Source organism: Zalophus californianus, chromosome 9 (genome assembly GCF_009762305.2).
Source record: "Zalophus californianus isolate mZalCal1 chromosome 9, mZalCal1.pri.v2, whole genome shotgun sequence".
Lineage (NCBI taxonomy): Eukaryota > Metazoa > Chordata > Mammalia > Carnivora > Otariidae > Zalophus > Zalophus californianus.
In genome coordinates, this window is record NC_045603.1 from 37,519,645 (window position 1) to 37,546,251 (window position 26,607).

Consider the following 26,607-nt stretch of genomic DNA (forward strand, 5'->3'; position numbering starts at 1 on the left):
TGATTTATTTACTTATTTGAGAGAGAGAGCACATTGAGCAGGGGGGAGGAGCAGAGCAGGAGAAGCAGACTCCCTGTTGAGCAGGGAGCCCAATACGGGGCTAAATCACAGGACCATGGGATCATGACCTGAGCCGAAAGTAGACGCTTAATTGACTGAGCAACCCAGGTGCCCCTCAGGTTTTTGTTTAAATTCCAGTTAGTTAACATATAGCATAATATTAGTTTCAGGAGAATTTATGGTTCATCACTTACATACAATACCTAGTGTTCATCGCAAAAAGTGCCCTCCTTAATATCCATCACCTATTTAACCCATCGCCCACCCAACTCTCTCTATCAACCCTCAGTTTGTTCTCTATAGTTGAGTTTGTTTTATGATTTCATATATAGTTTATTATGATGATAAATTAATAAATACAAATCTAGATGATTTTGGCTTGCAAAACCCTATTTGTTCACACCCTGTCCAACATTTAATTAGTGACTGAAATGAAAATGGTATAAAAAATCAGATATGTTGATATGACATAAAGTTGGGATAAAGAGATAATAATTGGAGCTCTTCAATTAAACTTATGGAGATGTTTTGAATCTTAATACAGTTGTTGACACTGTTGGATTAAATTTAGTAGAGATAAATATGATGTAGTTTTTAAAAACCATTAAAATGTTGGATGGGAATCCATGTTTTAAAAGTAGATCAGGTGAAAAAGATATGATTTATACTTGGCACAAAAATCTCAGTTTTGGTTAATGGCTTACAGGGCATATTTAGATTGTGTTTATTTTCAGACTTAATAAAGTCCTACCATATGGTGAGATGACAATAAGAAACTATTAATTTGGGCGCCTGGGTGGCTAGGTCGTTAAGCGTCCACCTTCGGCTCAGGTCATGATCCCAGGGTCCTGGGATCGAGTCCCACATCGGGCTCCCTGCTCCGCGGGAAGCCTGCTTCTCCCTCTCCCACTCCCCCTGCTTGTGTTCCTTCTCTCGCTGTCTCTCTCTGTGTCAAATAAATAAATAAAATCTTAAAAAAAAGAAAGAAACTATTAATTTATGGGTATTAAATTGTTATTGATAAAGTGGTAAGAGCCTGGTGAAAAAGTTGAATTTTTAAAAATTTATTTTTTTATTTTGAGAGAGGGAGAGCGAGCAAGCAAGTGAGCACCCATGCAAGCTAGGGGGAGGGGCAGAGGGAGAGGAAGAGAGAATCTTAAGCAGGCTTGACTCCCAGCATGGAGCTGGATGCGGGGCTCAATCCCACGACCCTGAGACTATGACCCCAAGACCATGACCCTGAGACCATGGCTGAAACCAAGAGTCGGATGCCCAACTGACTGAGCCACCCAGGCATCCTGAAAAGTTGAATAAATTAAAGACATTTAGCTTGGATAAAAGTAGACTTTAGATGTTTTCCTATGTTTTGATATTATTACATGATGGAAGAATAGTATTTGCTCTGTTGAACACGTACTTTTCTAGTTCAGATAAGTGTAGATTGGTGAATGATTTGTGTTTAAGTAGGCTGAATGATTTCTATTCAGTAGAAAGAACAGCTTTGTGTGACTCTCAATTACCCTATCGTATACACATTATTAGGCAATGAACTCACTGTTCACTGAACTCAAATTTTACGTGGTTGTATTAGATTTTCGAATACTAGAATCTTTTGATGATATATTTGTGCCTGTTTCCCATTCTTCACTAGGTTTTTAATTGTTTTACATTATAGTAAAAATGATTGTTACAATGATTTTTTTTAATAAAAATTACTGAAACAGGGTTCTCTTGGTTCAGGGAAATACACAAACTTCACCTTTATGCTATACTTAGTTCTGACTTAAAGCAGGTAGTACTGACTGCATAGTGCATCCCACTGTCGTTTTATGGCCCAGTTTTCCATCTGATAGACATTGATGTAATAATATGTATCTTAATAGTACAATTTTATATTATGTATAAAAACTTGGCAGAAATGAGCCAAGAGCCATTGGTTTAACCTCAAGCTACCTAATACCTATGACTATTATTACATCTGTATTATCTGTTTTTCCACTATATTAGTTTGCTGGGGCTGCCATAAGAAAATACCACAGACTGGGTGGCTTAAATAACAGAAATTGATTTGCTCACAATTCTGGAATCTAGAAGTTCAAGATCAAGGTGTAAGAATGATTAGTTTCTTCTTGGCTTGCAGATGGCTGATTTCTTCTTGTGTCCTTACATGATCTTTCCTCTGTGTGTGCATTTCCCCGGTTTTCTCTTCCCAGCATGTCCAAATTTCCCCTTCTTTTTTTTTTTATTATGTATTTATTTTAAGAAATCTCTACACCAAACGTGGGGCTCAGACTCACAACCCCAAGATCAAGAGTCACACGCTTCTCTGACCGAGCCCTCCAGGTGCCCCCAAAATTCCTCTTCTTATGAGGACACCTACCAGTGAGACTGGAATAGTACCCACCTTAAGGGCTATATTTTAAATTACCTTTTTAAAAACCCTATCTTCAAATATAGTCATATTCTGAAATACTGAGGGTTAGGGCTGAACATTTGAATTTGAGGGAATGTAATTCAGCCCATAACACTGACTTTTTTCCCATTTCTTCTGATTCTGAAATATTGTAACTCAGCATTGTCCTTATTAACATGCAAGGCTTAGAAATGCTTCCAATGCTTGGGTGTAACCTGGCCAGTGTGTGTGTCGAAATTTCTGTGTATTTCTAAACAAGAAATTGCTAATAACAATGCTCTTTACTCTTGAAGCCTAGAAATTCTTTTTTCCTATTGTACTCTTTCACATCTTTTATATCTAATATCACCCTGTCTTCTTTCTTCTCTCTGTACATCTCTACTGTCTGGATTTTCTTTTTATGATCATGGCAGTTGTCCTTTTTGTGCCCTTTATTTTCACAGCATTGACCCCTTAATTGATTTCCCTATCCTTAGATTTGCCTATTCTCCCCATCTCCGGTTTTCCTGCCAAGTTAGTCTTCTTACACCGAAACAAGAAACCATTTATGATCAATTCTTTTTGCTGTGAAAACCATCCAAATAATTCTCTGTCACCTAGATGTATTCCACGCTTATGCCGAATGAGGCTTTCCTTAATGTTACCCCATTCTCCATATGTAATCATATTCCTCCTTACTTCCTGGCATGGATTTCCAACTCTGTACAGTATGTCTCATTATCACCACACATTTAAAATTTCATTGGCGACCCTGTGTTCATGGTGCTCCATTTTCTTTAATAACCCTTTCTCTGCTACCTGACCTTTAAGGATCTGATCAGTTTTCTGCTCTTCCACAATATCCTTTCCACACAGAATTTCATTATCTGCTGACTTATTTCTTTCACATACTCTGTATCACTGAAAGGTGGTAGCTATTCATTTTGGTATGTGGTTCTCTGTCTTACTTTAACTTATTCATGTGTTTATATTTTTTTCTCATCAGCTTAAGAAGAAAGTATTCATTTTTTATAAATTCCTTCCTCTCATCATAATAGTGGTTTTAAATTCTTTCCAAATGAGTAAAGTGTTCATTTGTCTGCAAATAATGCCAAAATAGCTTGATGGAAGACAAAGACATATGGATGAACAACATAATCCATAGTTATTTTCAAGACTGTGGTTTTCTTATTTTGAAATTAGTATTTTTACTCTTTAGAAACCTCGTGTGCTTCAAATAACTGTAGTTTGTTTCCCACCAGTACTAAAGGAGTTAATTGCAAATGTAGTTTATTATTCTGTTGCCCTAAGAAGTAGTGCATAGTGTTGAGTATGCTTAATCAAAGAACATTTATTATCTGCTGAGTAAATTCAATGTGTTTTCTTCTTTTAAAAAAAAAATAACAGAACAAGTTTACAATATGGAATTATGTGCTTAAAGAGGTTGAATTATGACAGAAAAGAACTAGAAAGAAGACGGGAAGCAAGCCAACATGAAATAAAAGGTAGTATGTCTTTCTTTCATATCAAATGCCTTTTTTCCTGGGGTTTTTAGTTTTCACTTTTATGAATCCCAAATGCTGTATATGTTACAATGTCACTAAGTAGCATAACTGTTTAGGCCACTATTTAGAATTCTGTCATCATTATTTCTTTTTTACTGCTTTTATGAAACATTAAATATAAACATGAAAAAGATATCATCACTTTATAAGGTGACTATCCCATCTAGGACATATTCTTGATTTTTTTTTTTAAAAATTGCATTGACCCCCTAATGAACAAATGAATCATGAACAAATGATCATGAACAAATGAATAAATTAAGATTTATTCCTCTGAACCTATTAATTATACATTGTTTGTCCTGGAGATACCTTCAGGTAGACATTTTTGTCAAACTTTTAATAGAACATTCTCATATTCAACAGAGAAACATGGTATATAATTTATTTATAGCAGTTCATCTTTGGTTTATATCATTTGAATTTTATTTCAGTGCTTAGAAATTTTATTTGTGTACTATAGTTACAGAAATCATATAGGGATTTTATATAGAAGTTACACAGAAATTTCCCCTCTATAAATGAGATTAATCCATTAATAATTTTAGCTCTAATTGTTAAGTCAAAGAAATTATTTAAAAGCATTGCTAATTGCTGCAACTATTGTGTGTACAAAAAGGTTTGATTTGAATAAGAAAAGACACTCCCTATTACAGATTAGAAAAGTATTGTATTTAATAATTAATTCTCTAAATGTTGAGAAGTACCTTAATATACAGGGGAAAGAATTGTTTAAAAGAACATGTTAGATCCTATATTTATTAGACACCACTTTGCTTTTATTACTATTGTTGAAAGAAAATTTAATTGTTGGGTATAAGTATTTATGGGTCTTTTTCAGTAAAAATCATCAGTCCACTTAAGTCCATTTATATTTTTTTAAAGTAAAAAGTCTCTCATTAAGGGAAATATCACCAAATTTTTTGTGGAAGATTTTGGATACAAGCAATGTTTCCATTTACTCTTCCCCAGGAGTTGATATATGGGAGCATTTCATCAAGTTCAATAGGTGTTTTTACATTAATTGTTTACAGTTAGGCATGAGTCTCTGTTTTCATCTTCACTTCTTTTGGGTCTCACTTTTTTGGGGGGCTCACTTTAAATATGAAAATAGTATGTGCTGCATGTTATGTTACCCTTTCCTTCCTATTCAAGTTTAACGTTGTTTTATTCTTTAGGATTATCTTAGACTTCTGTCATTTTCATTTGTGATAAACAATGTCAGAAATTACTTTTATCAGGGTGCCTGGGTGGCTCAGTTGGTTAAGCGACTGCCTTCGGCTCAGGTCATGATCCTGGAGTCCCGGGATCGAGTCCCGCATTGGGCTCCCTGCTCAGCAGGGAGTCTGCTTCTCCCTCTGACCCTCTCCCCTCTCATGTGCTCTCTCTCTCTCATTCTTTCTCTCAAATAAATAAATAAAATCTTTAAAAAAAAAGAAATTACTTTTATCTTTGGCAGTTTAGGGAACAGCACATTAGTTCTAGTAGAATGGGTTTGAATGCACGTGAAGGTGATTGGTTAATATATTTTTCCATATGTGGTTCATTGGAGAGTAGATAGACACACAATGGATTTCTTGTAACAGTTCATTTGACTCATTACTTAGGAGCAAGAAAGTGTTTTTCCATTATCAAAGTTGAGTTGTTTGATTTCACTTTATTTTGGGGCCCCAGGAAATTGCAAGTTGTTTTCAGTACATTGTCATTCAGTTGAGTTGAAATTTGGGAACAAGTTGATCAAAGAAAGACATTAGAAAGAAGTCTATGCTTGACCTAACAAAAGATGTTTTAGCACACAAATAGATTTTACCCATGGGATACCACTTTCTAGTTTTCTTTCTGAAGTATTTTTTCCAATTAGATTTTATTATGCTTGGTCTCACTGCATGGAATCCTTCGTATATAGGCAGATGTAAAAGAGAAGGAGAAATTACCCATTTGGCCCTACACCAAATATTATATTAGTATTTGGCAGCTACTGGTTAGAACATAGCCCTGAGAAAAACTGCTGTGATTTACTCTGATTGTACACAGACCACTCCATATGATAGGTGGCTGTGAGTGAGATCATAAAAAGATAAAAAGCCCCTGTTTCCTGTAGCTGACGCAATGACATTTGCAGGAATAATTCTTGACGCTGACAAAGGGTCTCTGTTATTATCTGAAGTGTTAATTAACCTTGACCTTAATAAATAGCTTTCTGAAATGAAGGGACCATGTGAATATCAAGAATGTACTAACATTTAATTTGTTGCTAGGAAACAGTCAACACCGATGTCTAGCCATTTATTGTTGAGGTCAAGAAGATCCTTACAAAAACTTTAAAGTCAGGGCATAAATTTTTCTTGAAAACAGATTTACAGAAAGGGATCTGATTTACAAAATGAAAAAAAAGTATATTGCTGTTCAGAAGGAATAAAGTTTAGATTAGTGCTTTATTTACCTTCACCCTATAAATAAATGGATTATTTTCTATTTATAATTTTATAAATTTGAGTACTCTGAGCTACAGGTGTGGCAATGGAATTTTAATGAAGATATATTTGCAGAAATATGGTAAATGCAAATGTCTTGTCTATATTTGCAGAAACACAGTAAATACAAATGTCATAATATAAGCCCATCTCTAGAAAAGAACAAGCACTTCCTACTTACTGATCCACTTCGTGCAAACTGGACAGGTTTTGTTATTTTTTGAGGAAACCGTTGTAGCATTACTTTTTAAAAATATTGCCGTTAGTGAAAGCAATTGGAGAACAGATGCTGTCAGCCATACATACCTGCCCAATTTTTGAAGTGCAAGTTTAGTGCAACCAGTAGTTTGAATCGATCTGTTGTTATCAACAGCAGTTGATTAATTTAACCAAAATATAATACTAACCAACTTATATCCCATTTTCTGAGATTTAACACCTCAATAGAACAAGCTAATGAAAACTCAAAGGAAAATATACCCTTTAGGAATGACCCAGGGAGACCCCACTGAATGAATATGTGTGTGTGTGTGTATACACTATAACATTTCTCTATCTAGTAAAGAATTTCTCTGTAGAATAAAAAATTTCTGTATGTAGTAAAGATCATTAAGAATGTCTTTTGCCTTGTTGAAGACATGGGGAAAGAAAGACCCATAAGTGTGAGGGAGACAATAAACATCCTTCTCCCTAAAGAAATTCATTCTGCCTTGGCTGGAACAGGGAACGGTAATGACTGTGGGAAGTGGGCATTATGAGTCTTTCTTCACATGTTCCTCATTAACTAAAAAAAAACATAAGGATTGGAAAAAATATATAGAAAATCCAAGTAATCTAATGATATGCCATATAATTCAAATTAATATGTGAATTTATCAGGGTCTGTATATAAAAATTCAATATGGCTAAAAAGAAATGAACAACCAAACCATGAAAAGACATGGAGGGACCATAAATGCATACTGCTAACTGAAAGAAAAGTACTGTATGATTATACTGTAAGAATCACACCATATGATTCCAACTATACGGCATTCTGGAAGAGGTAAAATTCTGGACACAGGAAGAATTGATCAGAGGTTGCCTACTGAGTTGGAGAGGGAGGGATAAATAAATGTTGTACAGGGGATTTTTAGGGCAGTGAAACTATTCTGTATGATGCTATAATGATGAATATGTATCATTATACATTTGTCCAAACCTGTAGAGTGTACACCACCAAGAGTGAACCTTAATGTTAACTGTGGATCTGTGTCAATGCAGGTTTGTCTAACGTAACAAATATAGCACTCTGGTGAGGGATTTTATAGTCAGGAAGGCTGTGTATCTATGGGGGCAGGGGCTATATGGGAACACTGTACTTTCTGCTCAATTTTGCTGTGAACTTAAAAATACTCTTTAAAAATAAAGGCAATTTTAACGTTTCAATAGATAAAGCTACTATATTTCCCCAAGTATTCTTTATACTTTTTCTGGAAAATAACAGAAATATATTGTCTCACAGTTCTGGAGGCTGGATGAAGGTGTCAGCAGGGTTGGTTCCTTTTAAGGGCTGTCAGGAAGAATCAGTTCCATGCCTCTCCCCTACTTTCTGGTGGTTTTCTGTCAATCTTGATGTTTCTTGACTTTTAACCACATCACCCTGATCTCTGCCTTGATCTTCATATTGTTTTCCTTGTGTGCATTGCATATCTTATTTCCAACTTTCCCCTTTTCAGAAGGAAATCATTATATTGGTTTGGGGCCCACCCTAATAACCTTATTTTAACTAGATTACTTAAATAAAGAACTTCTCTCTAAGTAAGGTAGCACTCTGACGTAGTGGGGGATCAGGACTTCAACATACGAATATTGGGAGGACACAACTCAATCCATAACAACAACAAATTTACCATAATGGCTAAAAACAATGAAATGAAACAAAACATATGAAAAATACAAAGTATTGGTAAAGATGCAGATTTTTATACATTGCCATTGGGGGTTTAAATTGTGAGAGTGGAATTTATTTAACATATATATGGTTATTCAAAGCAGCGCTATCCTTAATAACCCACAGTGGAATCTAGCCAAACGTCCAGCAACAGTAGAATGGATCAACTGTGGCATAATCATACAAGGGGGTACTAAGTAATGATGCAAATAAACAAGACTTCTATTTTCCATAGCACAGATGAATCCCATATTGAGTGAAAGACACAGACACAAAAGTACGGATTGTACAGTTTCATTTATAAAAAGCTAAAAAACAAACCTCAAAAGCAGAACTAATCTGTGTTAAGGATAGTTAGAATATTGGTTACTGTTGACGTGAGGACAGTGACTGAGAACATGACATAAGGGGCCCCTGTGCGGCAGAGGTATCACTCTCTTGCTTTAATGGTGTGCACAAACCTAACTTGATTATAAATGAATGCATTAGGACAAATGAGTAATGCTTTTGAAAAACTTAAACAATATATAAATACTCTCCGCCCCCCACTTGTGACTTGACTGAGTGCTTGATTTTTGCATTAGTATGTGATTGAAAAATAATGAATTGACAAAGTAGTGGGGTAAGGAGCCAACTATGGAATCACTGTTCTATCTTACTGTTCTGTTCTTGGATTTATTGCTTCAGGTTAAAAATTAAAGTCTCTCTAGTCTATATTCAATATCTAACCAGTGGTAAAAAAAACAATGATGAAGAACCATATTAGCCTCTCATTTTGCCATCTTTACTGAAGAGCTGTGTATCAAGACACAAAGGAGAAATGTCCCCATCTGGTGATAAAATCACTGCACTTCAGACAGACCCCTAGAGCTCTAGAATGAAAACAGGAAACACTTTGAGACATCGTGTTCTGTGTTATGGAAGTGCTTTTCAGTGATAACAAACACTCTTCAAATTGACAACTTTTTTTTCTAGGCTAAAAGTAGCATAGGTGAGTTATGAGAACGGTAAATACATGCAACACAAGGGGGCCAGGTGCATCAGCGAGTGGATGAAGAAATCGGCATAAATGCTGACTTGGCCAGACACCTGTGGCTCATTTCAGCCAGTAGGTTTGTTTTTCATGCAAAATACTGCAGCCTAAAATGATGCGCCTCTTTTCCTAGATGTGTTGGTGTGGAGCAATGATCGAGTTATTCGCTGGATACAAGCAATTGGACTTCGAGAATATGCAAACAATATTCTTGAAAGTGGTGTGCATGGCTCACTTATAGCCCTGGATGAGAACTTTGACTACAGCAGCTTAGCTTTATTACTACAGATTCCAACCCAGAACACCCAGGCGAGCCCTTTATGCTCTAGTTGTACTGTGTCTTAACCTGTAGAATGATAAACTGAACTTTTAGCGAAAAAGTAAAAGTTGGCTGTGTATTCATGATTCCTAATGAGAGTTATTAGCTCAGCTCAACCTTTGAAATGTGTCACTGGGGCTTTAATTTCAAGCCACTGGATTTCTAGCCAAAACAAAATCATAAAACTAAGCAGGAAAAGGGATTTAGAGATTCTGTAGTCCAGCCTTCCACCTGAACGCCAGATTTCTCAAAACAATACCCCTGGCAGATGGCTTTCAGTCTCTGCCTCTCTTAGAGGCGTTCATTTCTATTTACATGTCTGAATTAGACAGACACTTAACAATGAGGATGCCAGTGATTCCCCAGCCTGGATAATTATTTGAAATCATCAGAATTCCTTAAAAACTTAAAAGAAGGCTGCAAGCTTCATCACAGGCCTGAGAAATCAGATATCTAGAGGTAGGGTATAGGAATCCTAATTATCTCAAGTTTCCCCCAAATAATGATCATTGAACAAGTTTGAGAATAGATGTGATGAATATCACGCATTGACATGATAAAGATCACGTATAGATGTGATAAAAATTTGGCAGTCAACTTCACTTTATTTTGTTTATATATATTGTGAAGTTTATATAAAATATTCAGTTGGATTAAAGTAACAGAGTGAGGTCAGTGCCCCTTGACCTCAGACATGTATGTGAGGCTATCTCTCCATTGTTCACAGACTAAAGAAAATTGCCCTGCTTTATATTTATAACTAAAACTTGCAATGGCTTGCAGACATGGAGGACTAAAAACTTAAGCTCCCATAAATAAAATAGGATTTGTAATGTTTTCTCGAATGAATGTAATGTCTATGATTTTTAAAATAAAATGTGACTTTGATGATGATAACTGTACTTTGATGTCAACAGGCAAGGCAGATTCTTGAAAGGGAATACAATAACCTCCTGGCTCTGGGAACTGAACGGCGACTGGATGAAGTAAGTCCTTCTGTATCATTCTCAAGGGATCTCAGAGAGTACAAGTAAAACGGCTTTCAAGGAATAGTGCTCAAAAATCAATCAGATGCTTGTTCCCGGGATAGAATCTAGAATTTTCCCCAGTATTGTTCTTAGCTATTAAGTGTTATGACTCATTTGGTTTTAGAAAAACCTTTATGAATTCATAAACATTATCATATCAGCCGTTAGTAACACAAAGAAGTAATTCAGAAACAGGCTCTTTTATGAGCTGTGACTGCAAAATTATGTTGAGTGACATTTAAAATAAGCAGTGATAACACTAATCCTGATAAGTTCAGCTTTTTAATAAGGAATGCACTTATTTCTTAAATATCAGTATATCTTCACAGGAAATTTTAGGATATTAAAATGAAGAGAAAACCTGCTTTCAGTAAGGGGAAGCTTTTCATTATTTTAGATAGCAATACTGAGTTTTCCTTAAAAACAAATGAAAAACATTTTGACAGTCACAAGATTTGAAAGCCACATGGAATGTTAAGAATCCCAAGCATCATATATGCTTGTTTAAATTATTTGGAAAATAATAAACATGTAAGTAGCCTCCTGAGATAAAGGAATACAAGGGGCATTGGCAAACTCTGTGCATTGATAAATGCAGTGGACTTTAACAGGCCTTCTGAGTTTTTTACAGGCCCTTTCTGGAAGAAGTAAGAAGAAATCCTGAGTATGAAGTCGAAAATGCAGAGATGCATAATTCTGTGTTGCAAAATGCAGGTGTTTCTTAGCTATCGAGAAAAGCTGATTAAAATAATTTTGTTAATGAACCCAGCAAATCCTAAAATGAGGCAATTATTCCACATTCAAATGGGCAGGACAGATGATCTTGGATTTATAAAACCCAGGCTTTCCTTTGCAGAGGAGGTTATGGACAGATAAGCTCTACCTTCTTGACCTCAGCTAACTTCCTATAAATTCATACTCCTGTCCAATAGGATAATGAATAATATTTTTAAAACCCAGTTAATACTTAACTGATTTTCATTTTATAAGTTGTTTGATAATCTTTTGTCCTTATTCTTAATTGTTGAATCAAAAAGATAGTCTACATACACCTACATCCTTTTGAACATAATTATTCTCCTTGCTTAAAAGTTGCAAAAGGGATTTTAATAAAAATTATTAAAGATCTGTCCTATTGCTATATTTTTAAAATGTGGATTGACCCAAAGGAGCTAGGTAGAGATACAAGCCTATGTGAGTTAGTGTTGCTTTCTGAGAGTAAAAATAAGCAGAAAGGTCTAAATGGAATGTGACTATCTGCCTTTAAAATATGCTGCATCTTTTTCTTATTGTTAAAAACATGGCACATGATTTTATCACTCAAACTCTGTAGTCTCTTTTGTCCTGTCTTTTGTCATTTATTTATTTATTTATTTATTTATTTATTTTAGTGTGAACAAAAATAGCTAGACAACTAACCCAGAACCAGAGTATACTTGTTTCTGGGGCTGATTACGTTCAGATTCCACTAAAAGAATTTGAAAAGTGCTCATGTGCTTCTATAGACTTTGACTTCAGTTAAGTGGGTATCTTTTAACCTCACCTCATGGAAACTTTTTTCCTCTGATGTTGTCGCTTGTAGGTCCTATTAACTTTCTACAGTAATAAAAGAGCAAAAGGAATCATTATTTAAATCTTCAACTTGCTTATTTTTCAGTCCTTAACTCATGCATTATAGGAGTTGTATATCCCTACAATGTAATGTAGTGTTTAGTAGAACTGAAGAATATTTATCTTTATGCAAGAACTCTTTCAAAATTCAAGAAATCAGAGAGGCCACAACTGTGAAATTCTGTTCCTTTTCTTTATTTATAAACATTTGGAGGCGTAGGACCATGCAGAACCTGGCAGCTGAGAAAAGGAATAGCAGACATCTCCTAAAGTGTAAAATGGCTACCTAATCTAAACAAAATTTAGATTTGGATAATAAGAATTCTAGTAAAACTGTATATATATATATATATATATATATATATATATATAAAATTGCATAAATTTTCTTCTTTTCCAAAATGACTCTGAATGTCAATTAAATTAGCAATCTATGATGAAGAATACCTTATATTTCACTCATTTATAACAATGATAATTTGAGCCAAAATGAAATCACCTGAGCTAGTAGGGTCAACCCCACATACTGAGCCGTAACTTCAGGGAATGGACAGCCATTGCCTAGATAAGAAACTTAATGATATAAGAAGATAAGATCTATATAGAATGATTAATATATTCCTTAGAATTTGACACAAAGAATAATTTGTGTTTAATAAAGAATACTACTAGTTAGACACTCGGTTACATAGCATTCCTTACGAATTTAGAGAAAGTTCATTGTATTTGAGGAGATACTTTGTGTATGCACAGAGAGGGAAGAGAGTATATCATTATGATATAGAATTACACTTGTAAAACAGGAAGCAGAATTATATTATGCTTTTAGTGGCATCTAAGGAGCACGTGGATTTATTAAAAGGATGGTTTCCGGACTGCACAGGTTTTTCAGTAAACTACAAGTTAATTCAATATCAGATGAAATCTGATGAATGACAAATTTAGAGTTTCTTACGTAGACTATAGGCTGTAGTGTCTCATATGATCCAGGCTATATCAAATATAGCTTTTCCCTTTCTCTTTTTTACATAAAAGTAAAATTCAAGTAGTAGTTCCTCAAGTCTGTGAGTCAAACGCAGTTTGCCTAACACTTATTAAACTGAATATGTCATCTCATACAGTAAAATGAGTTGGCTTACAGTGTAACAAAGAACAGCTAATATTCTTTTCAGAGAAACTTTTGGGGTTTTACTTTAGATTTTCAAAACTGTTTACTTTTGTAGATAACAAACCTTAGATTTGAAGTCACAGGAACATTTTTATAAAAACATTTCTGTTGCAAATCTCCTGTGTTATCATTTTGGAATCATAGAACTCTCAAAATAAAGCACAATATTCCATATGTATGCTTTACGGACTGAATATTAATCATCAATATTACATGTTTCTAAGCACACATTTTTAAGTACCTGGACTAGTTTACTTGTTGTTATCACATCAAATTATAATTCTGTATTGGCAGAGTGATGACAAGAATTTCAGGCGTGGGTCAACATGGAGAAGACAGTTTCCCCCCCGTGAGGTACATGGAATCAGCATGATGCCTGGGTCCTCGGAAACATTACCAGCTGGATTCAGGTTAACCACAACATCTGGGCAATCGAGGAAAATGACAACGGATGGTATAGTAGTTTTGCATTTCTCCTTATAAAGTAAAAATACCAGTTTAGCAAATGCTAGTATCATTCTCTGACCTTGCATAGCTTTCTGGAATTCTTAAGTTGGTTTGCTCTGCTTGAAGTTTACTTTGCTTTCATCAAAAACCAGACTCTTGTAAACGGCTAATGCATGAACCCATGGCACCTCGTTCACATTTTTCAAAAGAATTTAGAAAATCCTAAAAAGGACAATTTTTGGCTAATGTCCACATCTAGGAAGAACAATACTCATCTGCATGATTTGTGTTTCTTTACTCTTCTATTCTCAAAGTAAAGAATTTGTTTAGTTAGAGGTTGGATTTGGACTAATGGTCCTTAGTGGATGGAAATTAACTCTGTGGTCACCCTACATGTTTGAATATTGTGAGTTTTATATTTTGTCTTAGAAACCCAGACTCATCAGATCTTTTCACCTCTGACCAAGGCAGAAGGCCTTAAATAAACAAGCACAACTATGAGAAGAGAATTAAACAAACACAAAGCCAACAGTAATTTCCCAATTAGTATTATTTCCTTCTGTGGACATTAGACTTGTGTTACATACTTCACAAAGGAAAACAGCCATTCTGAAGGAGAGACACTTTGAAGTAGTAGTCACAAAGTTATTTCTATTTGGGAGGCATTAAAAAAAAATAAATTCCCTCTCTCTTTATTAAGACAATTGCCCAGAGTCATTATTTCTTTTCAAGGTTATAGCTCTCATGGCCCTTAAAATTAGTTCCAGTATAAACTGTGATCTCTGATCTACACGTCTTCTCACTTGTTAATATTATGGAACATGTTAACAAAATTCATGAGGAATCTAATGTGATTAAAATTAGTGAAGAAGCTCTTTAATACTTGGAGGGGAAAAAAAATCCACTATTCTGAATTCTCTAGGAGCAGTCTTCGCTTCAGAAACAGAAGCACCGTGGAGAGTTGCTTTTGTTACAGGCTTCATCTAAGGAGGACTACAAAACAACCCGAAAGCACAGTTGAATCACACTGGAATAAATTTTCATTAGTAACTTGGTCTAGCGGGAAGGGATGTGAGTGGCCTATGTCTGAGAGAAAGAAGTTCTACTAATATGTTCAGGATCCCTTTACGCAGGGGATCATCTTTCTCATCTGAGATTCTGTACTCCATCATCCAAGTTCCTCTAAAGCACTTTTCTCCGTTTGCAGTTGCTTCATCAAGACTGCAGAGGTTAGACAACTCCACTGTTCGCACATACTCATGTTGACAAGCCACTCAAAGGAGGCAGCACTGACTTGCTGTGAGTAGCTTTCCTTGGCTGACAAAAGACAAACCACCCCAAAGTGGAACCTACGTAGAGTAGGAAATATACACGATACTCTTTGGGATGGCCTAGCAGTCCAGAAGGGAGATCACCCTTTTGGGTCACTAGAGGGTAGAAGACGAGTCTTAGCATCGTAGCTCTGAATCCAGTCTTTCCGATCACCATCTGCCTGTTCTGATTGATGTAAAGTCCCGCTGTTGGCAGCCTGGCACTATCTTATTACACATCAGCAGGTCGCAGCCCTAGCCACCGTCACCTGCTTTTGAGTAGCATTTTATATGGATGCACATAGCATTTTACTGAGGACAGTTTGGCACCTTCAGAATGACACACTTCTAAGTGAGTATTTTATGTAGGGGAAGCTGAAGTAAGCAGAGAGTGATTCTAGTAGGTACACAGAGTCAAATAGTAGCAGAGACAGGAAAATGACTTAGAGGTTGTTTATTATTAAAAACAAAAGGGTAACTGACAATTTTGAACTTTTAGCATGTTGTTTTTCATCGCTGTGATTTATATTTGTTGAAAACAAATATGAGTTTTAAGTAGCTGGGGCTTACAGCATAGGGACAAAGTGAAATTATAAGAATGGCAAATAGGACTAAAACCTTGATTATACCATCGTAAGATGCAGGCATTTGTATTTAGAGAAATACTTAGCTGATGAAATCTACTTTCAAGTCCATATAAAAATGGAGTTTGACTGGAAAAGATTTGGTAGTAAGACTGTAGTTTCCTGGATTATAAATGTCAAGTGCTCATGAAACTTTTTTAACCTAAAACTGAGTTTTACAAAAATATTCACCATTTATAATAAATTAATATTTTGGAAAAATAATTTTTAGAGCAATATTTAGAACCCAATATATGCACAGGGATGGGGAGAGGAAGCAGTTATAGGCAGAGGAACAGCTCATCTTGTGCTGTTTATTCATTGCCTTGAAAAAGCTCCATGCAATTTATTGTTGGTCTTTGGGGCCTAATATGGGAGCTGGTATGCTGCCTTATTTGGGTCACTATTTGAAGCTGCTGATAAAACAAAAAGCTTTCTGATAAGAGATTTAATTTCAGAATGTAAAACCTAACATTAAAAATTTAATTATGGTATACAATTTGGCATCTAATTAGGCATGATCTAAAGTATATAATGATTCGGCTAAATAAGAGGCTTTCCAAAATACTGTTTGTAATAGCTTCTACATGATAATTTCCCCAGGAAATGAATACTTCACTAATTTACAAATGACTATTTAATATGTTGAGTAGTGCTTGCTTCTTAGTTCCTGACTGATGGGTAGAATTACTCTTTAACTATTTGCAGTCTGTATTTTGTGCATGGCATTCTAGTTCACATTTCCCAGTTTTTACCATTAAATGGGATAAAGGTATTTATTTACAATAATCTAATCTAGGACAACCAATTTCTATTAGCACTTTTGTTATTAAAAGAATTCAGAACATATCATTTATTGTTTCATTTGTGTCAGAAAGAGAAACTGTGAGCTTTTCCTAAGTATATTATCACAGGAAAGAATCAGTGATGCCACATCACTGATCCAGATCCTTTAAAATATGTCATTTATTACCATTATGTTTTTGTCACAGTTAAACAAAGGTGTCTTTTTAAGAGCTCTAGAAGATATGAACTAGAATATGACTCTCTTTCATGGACTAGGTCAACTCAACCAAATTTATTGATGAGCAAGCTCTAAATTTTTCAAAAGTACTGCTCACATTTTCTGTGAATATCTTTGTTTCTATTTACCGCCATGCTTTCCACAAACTTGAGCAAATCTTGTTACTTATTAAGTTGGCCTGCACAAAATCGGAGAAGAGCAAATGTTAATTACCTACAACTCTCAGTCAGATCCTAGCTGACATTCTGGGCACAGGCTCCCAGGGCAGACGCAGGCAGGCTGCACGGAGATCACCGACAGTGGCAGAGGGGCATTGCCCAGGCTGGGAGCTGTGGGTAGACTAACGCTGTGCATTAACTATTTTAGATGTCTTTTCCGTCTACTCTACCTAAAGTGCACTACCATCTCAGAAGACAAACAGTGAAAACCTTTGTGAAGACTGAATTCTAAGGACACAACCACAAGTAATGGCTTATTAAGCTGAAAATGTGACCTGGGGGGAGTCAGATACTAAGTTTGATTAGTTTACTACAGTTGTAAGAAAATGCTTCAGTCATTTGAATAATAAGCATCATCCACATCATAATTCTGTACAACTGATGCTTTTATGAAATGGAGCCACTTGTTTTTTCATGTTTTATTGTAATATACTACGCATTTATGTATTACTGTGTATGTATTTCTTTTTAAATGTGTCTTATGTAAATGGATATAAATATGATTTTTAAAAAAATAAAATATATGGTTCATGGAGTCTCGAGTGCAAACATTTGACAATTCCAAGTACTGTTTGTATTTTACCATCCCACCATTTTTACAGTTTTTGAATTGTAACAGTCAAATCGATATGTTTCTCCTTCAAGTCTGTCAATACTTAAAGCTGAAAACCTGCCTCTGATCATGTAAAAAGGAATGATTTAACCTGGAACTGGAGCCAAAAATAGTCCTTTAAAGGCAATCAGGGATGTCCTAAATCTTTAGAAATAGCACTGTGATGGCTCGATCTCCTTTTCAATACAAAACAGAGCTAAACTGTTTACAAGAGTCGAAAGCAATTATTTAAAAAAATTTATAAGGAATAAATATTATCTTCTCTTGTTACCTGTGGACCAAGGAAAAAAAGAAAAAAAACTTCTTTACTAAGAACCACATGTTCATCAGATCTTGAACCGCCAGCCAGCACTGTTCAGTGAATGTCAACCACTACGGAGTCTGAGGCTCATTTCCATTGAAAAAACAAAACAAAACAAAATCCAGAAACCTTTCCCTTTTGTCAATGTAACAGGGCATTAGTCAGACTCATGTATAATGTTATAAGCTTCTAGCCAAGATGGCCTTGTTGCGACTTCCCTGAAGTCAGTCTTATCAGAGGAAATAAATGAAAGACAGAATGATTAACATATATAGTGTATAAAAGTATAGAAGAGTAATCTCTTCCCTGTGGCTTTATTTGGTGGTGTTACTGTTGTTTATTCTTTGTTTATATGGGAGATTTCAAAGTAAAAACCTATTTAATAATACCATTTATCTAACTGCTGATTTTCTGCTGCTTGATCTTATGAAGCGCAAGACCTGTCATTAGTAATTTCCTTTTTGCATTTAATTTGCTATGTTTGCACGTACATTACATTTGTTTTGATGTCTGTTTTTGTTTAACAGATTCAGTCAAAAGGTAATGGTAACAGAAACCCTTTCCATTGTCAATAAAAAAAAAAATACTTCCAGTTCTCTGTTTAATCTTTGTTTTCTAGTCACCTAATGTTTAACAATTTACTTGAACCACAATGCAAATTGTCCTTTTAGTGATTCTCAATCTAATATCTTCATTAGTGAGTCTGCCACATGAGGGAGCTCTAAACTTGCTTATGAAGGTGATTTTAAATTTTCCAGAAATGTTGCCTGAGCAGAAACAATGGGAAAGAGCTTTCTAAGCTCATCTGATCGTGGGGATCCTGACTTAAGGAAATGAAATGTAATATAGGAACTATGATATTATAATAACAAACGATTTGTATCTACTCTCAATACATGACTTAATCACATAATCAGTTTCTCCCCTTTAGAGATCATCTGGTAAGAAATAGTAATCGTTTCTAATAGACTCTTAACGTAGAGCGATAAAAAGATCTACCTGTTCCTTCAAAAAAAGTATAAAATACTCTTCAACGTATGATATAATTTCTGCCAGATTCTAAACTACATTTAATTTGGATTTAAGCTCAGAATCTCAATAGTTTTCCTTCTGGCCATCTATCAGCTTTATGAATTTTCACATTTGTAATGAGAGCCTGTTCTCAAATACAATTTTATATAAATAAAAGTGCTCTTGAAATGTAAAGCAGGTCTAATTTTTATATATTTAATGTATTGTCTTGAACAAAATAACTCAATTGGAAAACACTTTTCCATAGATTTTAAAAGAACATATTTAAATTTTTCCAATGTCTTACAGTAAAAATTTCCATGGAGATATCAAAAGAAGGCCATGCGGACTTTATTTCAGCACATTTAAATATGACTGTATTTTTAGTAACATTATATTGTTATTTTTAAAGATACATTTGATCCAGAATATTTTAGGTACAATCTAGTGAAAGTGCTTTATGGTAAGTATGAAATAGAAAATTCCTTTTCTTTTCCTCCCAAATTTTAGGCAATCGACGACTCAAGTTTATCTTTCTTGCCCCACTTTTCATCAGTGAAAGTAACAGTACTTCTCCAGCCTCATGCACCGTTTTACAATCCCACTCAACTGGAAAATAACTCAAGCCTGATTGCTAATGTGCCCCTTCAGAATTGATTGCAGGACAAATGTGCAAGAGATCCCACAGATGTACCCTTCACACATGCCTTTGTTTACACCTTGCAAATGATGATATGCATTGAGCTAAAGAATGTGCCATTTCAAATTAACTGAATCTTATCTGAAAAAATAAGGTAATACATTTTAAACATTAAAAGTGTATTATTTGTTAAGATTACAGTTGTGATTATGAGTAAAATGTACCCAAGAGAAAAGACACTTTAAGGAACCCGGCAGCTTCAAATTATAAGTTGAATGTCTATCTAGTTGGTTTAATTCAGGCTACTAAAAAAACTAAAGAGAACAGTTAGCTGACTATATTTTTTCAGGTATAAACAACCAAGAAGCCAATTTAAGCAAACAGGACTTTCCTTTGAGAAGCCATTTATTTATACAGCCTATGGTCCAAAAAAAAATCTATCATTTTCAGAATGTCTTACACTGGTTGTAAGTAATTTTTATGAAACAAGTAAATAAGCTCTTACGTGTTACCTCTCACAAATATTTCGTGCCCAGACTATTACGTTAGGACAGCTACTCTTAAAAATAATGTTCCTGATGGGGACTGAAAGACTGGGAAATACTTCGAGCACCATCAAAGACTCAATGGGCATGGTATATTTTTTTTACTTTAAATGTATTATTTGATAACTGATATCAGGTAGAATCCTAAGTAATCCTAAGTAAATCACATATTTAACTATATCAAGCTACTGTGGCTTTAACTGGCACATTATCATAAGCTTAGCAACAAAAACTCATTTTCAATTACTTTTCTTAATTTCTCAATACTTTTCTATAAGTTCAAATGGAAAGATGTGTTTGGAGGTCACAATATTATTTTTTAGTGAGTTATTATTTAAAAATTAGAGATTTCAATAAAAATCTGGATTTGGGGTTTCTTAAAAATTCCTGGTCTTTAGCATAATGTAAAAACTTTTACATTTCTTCCTTAAGAACTTTCCTTGTCAGTTTACCCCATTTCTGTGTCATTTGCTTGTTTTGATAGGAAGCTGGAATCATTAAGTGTACAGTCTACTAAGAACCTGAGACGGGAGGAGGAACTCCAAACAGCTCTCATCTCCATGACAAAGAGATCGGATTAAATGACCTCTAGGATCTGTCAGGCATGTGATTTCCCTTGACTAAAAATGGCCTGAAGGCAGAGCTGTACTCTGGTATCCAACCTTCCCTCAGGAAATGTATGACGAGACAGATCCTCCTATCTAGAAAATCATCTGTCTAGATGATTACCTAAAACCTCCCATGTTACCGATTTCATTTAAAATAACCGGGCATGGGGACATCTCAAGAATATTAGAAAATACTCAGAATTTCTGTTAAGAAAAATGATAAATATTTTCTGACTTCAACTTGAGTTTTAGGTTTTGGGTCAAAGCTACAGATTCCTCATTTCAGGAAGTAGCTCTATATTAATGTGTCTCTTTCAATTAAAATATTTGGGGGGTTCAATTTTTTAAAAATCATACGGTAGATATATTTTTCTTTAAGTGCTAGACAACCTTTAAGGAGCCATGTTATAGGCAACTGAAAAAGCTGCTTTTTGGATCTAATCAAACAGAAGGCACAGGTCTTTCACTAGGCTTCAAGTACTGTTTTTAGACCAAGCTTTACAATTCATATTTCAGTTTGCAAGGAATTTCTATTTAAATATTTATTTATGGGAAATAATTCCAGAAATTTGACTCCAATTAGAAAATTGATTCAAATTGACTCAAAATAGGGGAAAAAGTCATGATGACTGCTTCAGCACTTCTTCTATGTGCCCAAAAATGCTGGGGTCTTCGATTGTAGGTGTTATCTGGAAAGAAAATACAAGTCAGATGAATGCTATTCCTTGAACCCTTTTCCCCTCTCCCTATAATTAAACAATTACCTGCAATACTGCATTCTCCATTTTCTTATAAAGGCATATAGAAATGTTCAAAAAAGGGGACTCCAAATTTAATATTTTAAAATGTATATATAGTCTTCCAGAGTAATAAACTGTTCAGTTAGCAAAACTATAGGTCCTAAGTGGAATTTCTCTAGAATCCCTCTAATGAGCCTTTCTATGTGCCTCTCTAGAAATATATATATACATATATATATATACATATATATATATGTATATATATATATTTGTATTTACAACTACTATTTACTGCTGCATCACTTTCTGTTAGCTGTTGAGGATTAAAGACATGTATATCTATGCACATATAAAGTGCACAAAAATTCAAAGAATATATATACTTGAATTAGCCTAATGTTTGCCAAAATAATTTTCACTCAAAACAGGAGACATAATTAGCATATGCACCAGTTAGAACTGCTTAAGCATGTATAACCAGCCTCAAGTGTTTGCTTTCTCATTCAGTAATAGACATTAATGACTACAATGAAGGAAGTTGTGTCTTTAATTCAGTAAGATTGCGTTCCCACAAGTTGCTGGAATTTGACGTATTTACTAATAGTAAAAGTATTTCCACACACTGGTACCTATAATCTCGAAGCATATGGTGTTAATTAATCTGTGTTTCCACAACCCTCATTCCTAGAGAGTGGCTATGCAGTTTCCCCCTTAACATTAAAAAAAAATGTTAATGCCAAAGAGGTGGGGAAGAAACTTTTCAGAACCTGGCATTAAACATTCTTGATAATTTACCTTATAGGGCTTGCCGTTGACAAGGGCTGACAGAGCCGACCGAGGAATTTTGCCAGACCTCGTTTTGGGTAACTGTTTGACAAACACTACATTTCGAACTGCAGCCACAGGGCCAATGCTCTGTCTCACATGGTTTATAATCTCTTCCAAAACTTGTTTCTCTGTTGTATTTATATCTAGGGAGAAAGTCCAGATGATAAGCACTGAATTAACCTTCGTTAATCATTCAGGGCCCAAACACTCAGGGAGGACAAAGATTTCTCACCTTTTCTCAACACACAGAGCGCTAAGGGCACGTGACCTTTCAAAGGATCTTCCTTGCCGACAACAGCACAGTCGGCCACAGTACCATGGGAAAGGACTGACTGTAAGAAGGAAAAGCATCCATTTAGAAAATATATGTGTACATATATAAGAATGTATATACACACACACGTATTTTTGTATGTATTTCAATTGGGAAAAAAGTACATGTCGGAGAATCGAAAACCTAAAACCTATAGCTGTCTGTGTGGAAATTACTGCTGATTCACAATTCCTACCATTCTAACTGGGGTGAGAGAATTGTTAGGACCCCCGTGGTAGTCACTCAGTAAAGGCTAACCATAATTAAGACAAATTGCTTTGCTTACCTGGAAAGTAAGGGAACTGTTTCTTTGTCTCGCTTGCTTATTAATGAAGTTGGGGCAAATATGCAGCAGATACCACATGGGAACAAGTTGCAGTGGGCATCCGAAAACAGATGACCTCATGGTGATTTGGCTTTAGGTGGGCTACCATAAGCGGACTCTCCAGAGAAATCCAAGGCAGCCCCATGACTAAACGGTGATTTTATTTCTGTATCTGTTACTGAGCAATGAACAGAGCATTTCTTTTGTTGAGTGACCACCCATCCAGAGAGGATTTTCCGACTTGAAAGAAAAGGCTGGGCGTGGCATGAAGCCCTGACATCAGATAATCACTCCTGTTGAGGAATCATTTTCATACTGCTTACCCTGAGCTCTAAATATCTTAAAGAAAAAAGCAGCTATCTATCTGGAATCACAAGAACCCACAGAGTAACCACATGAAATACAGAAGCTTAGGGTTAAAAAAGCATTTCTACCGTGATGGTACTTTTAAAAATGATTGTTCAAAATATCCTCTTCTGAGAGAGTGATGGGTCTTTCAGTGACTGCAAATCTCTAATAGCTAGAGAAAACAGAGGGCAATATACCAACAGCTCGTTTGGCACTTCCCATTCTTTCAACAGTTACTAAATCCTTCTCTGTTCCAACCACTGCCCTAGGCCCAGTGGTGAGCAAAAACAGGTGGAGCACCATCTCAGGCTGCTTACAGTCTAATGGATGAGGGCAATATTCATAAACAATCACGAGTACTTATTATTATGAATGTTTAAATATACAAGTGATAAGGGCTCTGGAGAGCTAGCCTGGTTTTTATATGAAAGCCATAGCAGAAGCAGCCAAAAAAACTTGGGTTTTTATAGGAAATATATGGCAAAAGCAGGAGGATAAATACCGGTCTCAGAGAAGCCTTCAGGAAATGACAATGAGTTCAGGTTTAGGTTTACAGGATGAGTAGTCACTGATTAGGCAAGATGGAGAGGCGGGGCAAAGCCCTGAGGAAGGACTTGGCACAAACCATTCAAACCTGAAAGAGATTAATATGGAGGGAAAGCAGAGAGCAAGACTTTCAGAAAGGAGCAAGAAGAGATGAACGTGCAGAGTTAGAGAGGGGCTGAGCTAAGGACTTCCAATTTGTTTTAGTAACATTGGAAAGGCAATAAAGCATTTTTGGGAGTTGAGGAGGAGAGACAAGATTTTTTTTAATAGACTTTATTTTTTAGAGTAGTTTTAGATTCACAGCGAAACTGAGTGGAAAGCACAGAGATTTGTCATATATGTCCTGCTTCCATATATGCGCAGCCTCCCCCACTCTCAAAATCCCTCACCAGAGTGGTATATTTGTTAGAACTGATGAACCAACATCAACACATCAGTCTCACCTTAGGCCATAGTTTACGTTAGAGTTCACGCTTGGTGTTATACATTCTGTGGGTTTCATGATGTATGTCCACCATTATATTGCATTTCACAGAATAGTTTCCCTGCCCTAAAAAATCTCCTATGCTCTGCTTATTTATTCTTACTTCCTGCTAGCCCTTGGCAAACATGATCTTCTCAGAGTCTCCAAAGTCCTTTTTCAGAATGCTGGAATCATACAGTATCTAGTCTTTTCAGTTTGGCTTCTTTTACTTCAGAGTGTATTTTGAAAAACAAATTTACTTTGGGTTCATTGTAGAGAACTAATAGAGGATTGTTAAGGGTGAGTATTACAGTTTGTTGAAATCGCCCATGAGGCTACCATAGTAGACCAAGGCTATGACAGTCGGTATGAAGATTCTAGAGTTTCTTTAGAGGTAAAATGAACACAATTTTATGGTAAATTGGATATGGGGCAAGAAGAAGGTAGAGAAGCCAAGGATGATTCTGTGCTTTTTGGCTTGAACAGCTGATTGGATAGTGGTGCCATTTTCTAAGCCAGAAAATACTAGTGAAGGCCAGGCTTGGAAGGAATGATCATATATTCAATCTTGGAGATGTTCCACAGAAGCACCTTGGAGATATCTGAGTCGAGGCAGTTGAATCTGATGGGAGTCTTACTCTGGAGATGCACATTTGAATGTCCTTGAGGCAGTTGAATCTGATGGGAGTCTTAATCTGGAGATGCACATTTGAATGTCATTAAGTGCAGAGAAGGTAATGAAAGCTATAGACATTGATTAGATCAGTTAGGGAGAAAGCAGTGAGAAGAGTGAGAGCTTTAAGGAACGCCACCATCTAACAGCTACATGAAAAAGGAGGAACTGCCAAACTAGACTAAAAAGGCACAACCAGAGAGAGAGGAGAAAAACCCACAGAATCTAGGACACTCCACTCTCAAGGCCCAAAGTTTCCGTGAATTCTTCTTTCTTTTAATGATGCCAAGTTGAAAATGAGCTGTCTCTTCTCTGAGGTCCTGGAAGACTCAGTGAACTACTAGCCTGTGCACTACCTCACACAGCCCCTAGTGAAACAGAGAAATCAACATCTCCTCTATCCTCTTGTTACCATCCATGTTGAAGGACTGAGTTGTAAGAGTTGCCATCCACATAGTTTTTGACTCTTATACTCCTGAGGATAGTATGTGTTAAATGATTTTTGTGCTGTACATTTTATTAACTTCATTGCTGAGATAGAGATATGCACCTCATCTTCCATTAATTGGGCGTCACTAAAAGGCTTCTGCAAAACACCAACTAAACAGGCCATACAACACCATCTCCTCCCAGTGCTTCAATCTGAACTCTCAAAGTGCTTTCAACAGCTTTCCCATTTATTAAGATTTTATTTATGGTTTAGGTCCATATGCTTAGAGACAAATATTTATTGCCAGAGATTTGTACTGGTAGGTAGTAAAGTCAGTCACAGTCTTTGGAAGAGAGTATTTTGTCTATAGCAGATAGAATATAAACTTGGTAGGCCCATTGCTCTGATTCCGATTTAGGATTCCCTTACTGAGAACAGAAAAAATTTTACCTGCCTAACCAGAGTTTTGATTGTCAAAAAAAAAAAATTTATTAAAGTTTTCACTGGTGCCATAAGCCTCTCTACCTTAGTTTTTAAAATGCCAATGTATCTGTTCAAATTACTATTAAAAAAAATTGATCATCCAGGTATTTTGTCACCTAACTGGTATAGTTTTAACTAAATCAAACACCAAATCTTTAACTAAATCAAACACCTTCTCTCACCTTACTGTTTTAATTTCGCCATGTTTCCATCCTCAGTGTTAGTATGTTTAGAAGTGGATGGGAAAATGCTGACTGCTTTTCCATATGGGCGGAGTATTTTAAATTCAAAAGTAATATATAACACAGTTTTCTACAATATCAAAGTTTCAGTTTTTTGTCCAGTTTGTGGACAAACTCTTAAAAATCTGTGAACAACATAATCATTTACCAGAATTTTATGTCATCTGTAAATGAGGTTCATTATTATAGTAAATAAAATATTAATCTATCAGCGTTAAAATGATGTCATAAAGGGAGGGAGACAGCTTTCTATGTTGGCTCCACAAATAATATTTACATGCCAAATTATGATT

General features: G+C 35.5%; 2 protein-coding genes across 38 annotated transcripts in view; one reads left to right on the forward strand and one right to left on the reverse strand.

Annotated features, from left to right (window-relative positions):
- PPFIA2 (PTPRF interacting protein alpha 2) overlaps window positions 1-20,106 on the forward strand; it is a 465,447-nt gene extending 445,341 nt beyond the window's left edge. For 23 of the 37 annotated variants that reach the window (XM_027592669.2, XM_027592670.2, XM_027592668.2 and 20 more), the window contains 5 exons: window positions 3,860-3,957; window positions 9,591-9,766; window positions 10,694-10,762; window positions 13,878-14,037; window positions 19,641-20,106. In XM_027592669.2, coding sequence (XP_027448470.1) covers window positions 3,860-3,957; window positions 9,591-9,766; window positions 10,694-10,762; window positions 13,878-14,037; window positions 19,641-19,750 — 613 coding nt within the window. In that variant the 3' untranslated portion in view covers window positions 19,751-20,106. Of the gene's footprint in view, window positions 1-3,859; window positions 3,958-9,590; window positions 9,767-10,693; window positions 10,763-13,877; window positions 14,038-15,237; window positions 15,330-17,353 lie in introns of all 37 variants that reach the window. The other 14 variants (XM_027592677.2, XM_027592681.2, XM_027592680.2 and 11 more) reach the window with 2 other exon arrangements.
- A 51-nt stretch (window positions 20,107-20,157) lies between these two features.
- ACSS3 (acyl-CoA synthetase short chain family member 3) overlaps window positions 20,158-26,607 on the reverse strand; it is a 145,074-nt gene continuing 138,624 nt past the window's right edge. Inside the window, exons 14-16 of the mRNA XM_027592708.2 lie at window positions 22,724-22,823; window positions 22,459-22,634; window positions 20,158-21,612 (exon numbers count right to left, since the gene is read on the reverse strand). Of these exons, the coding sequence (XP_027448509.1) occupies window positions 21,544-21,612; window positions 22,459-22,634; window positions 22,724-22,823 (345 nt within the window). The 3' untranslated portion in view covers window positions 20,158-21,543. The remainder of the gene's footprint in view (window positions 21,613-22,458; window positions 22,635-22,723; window positions 22,824-26,607) is intronic.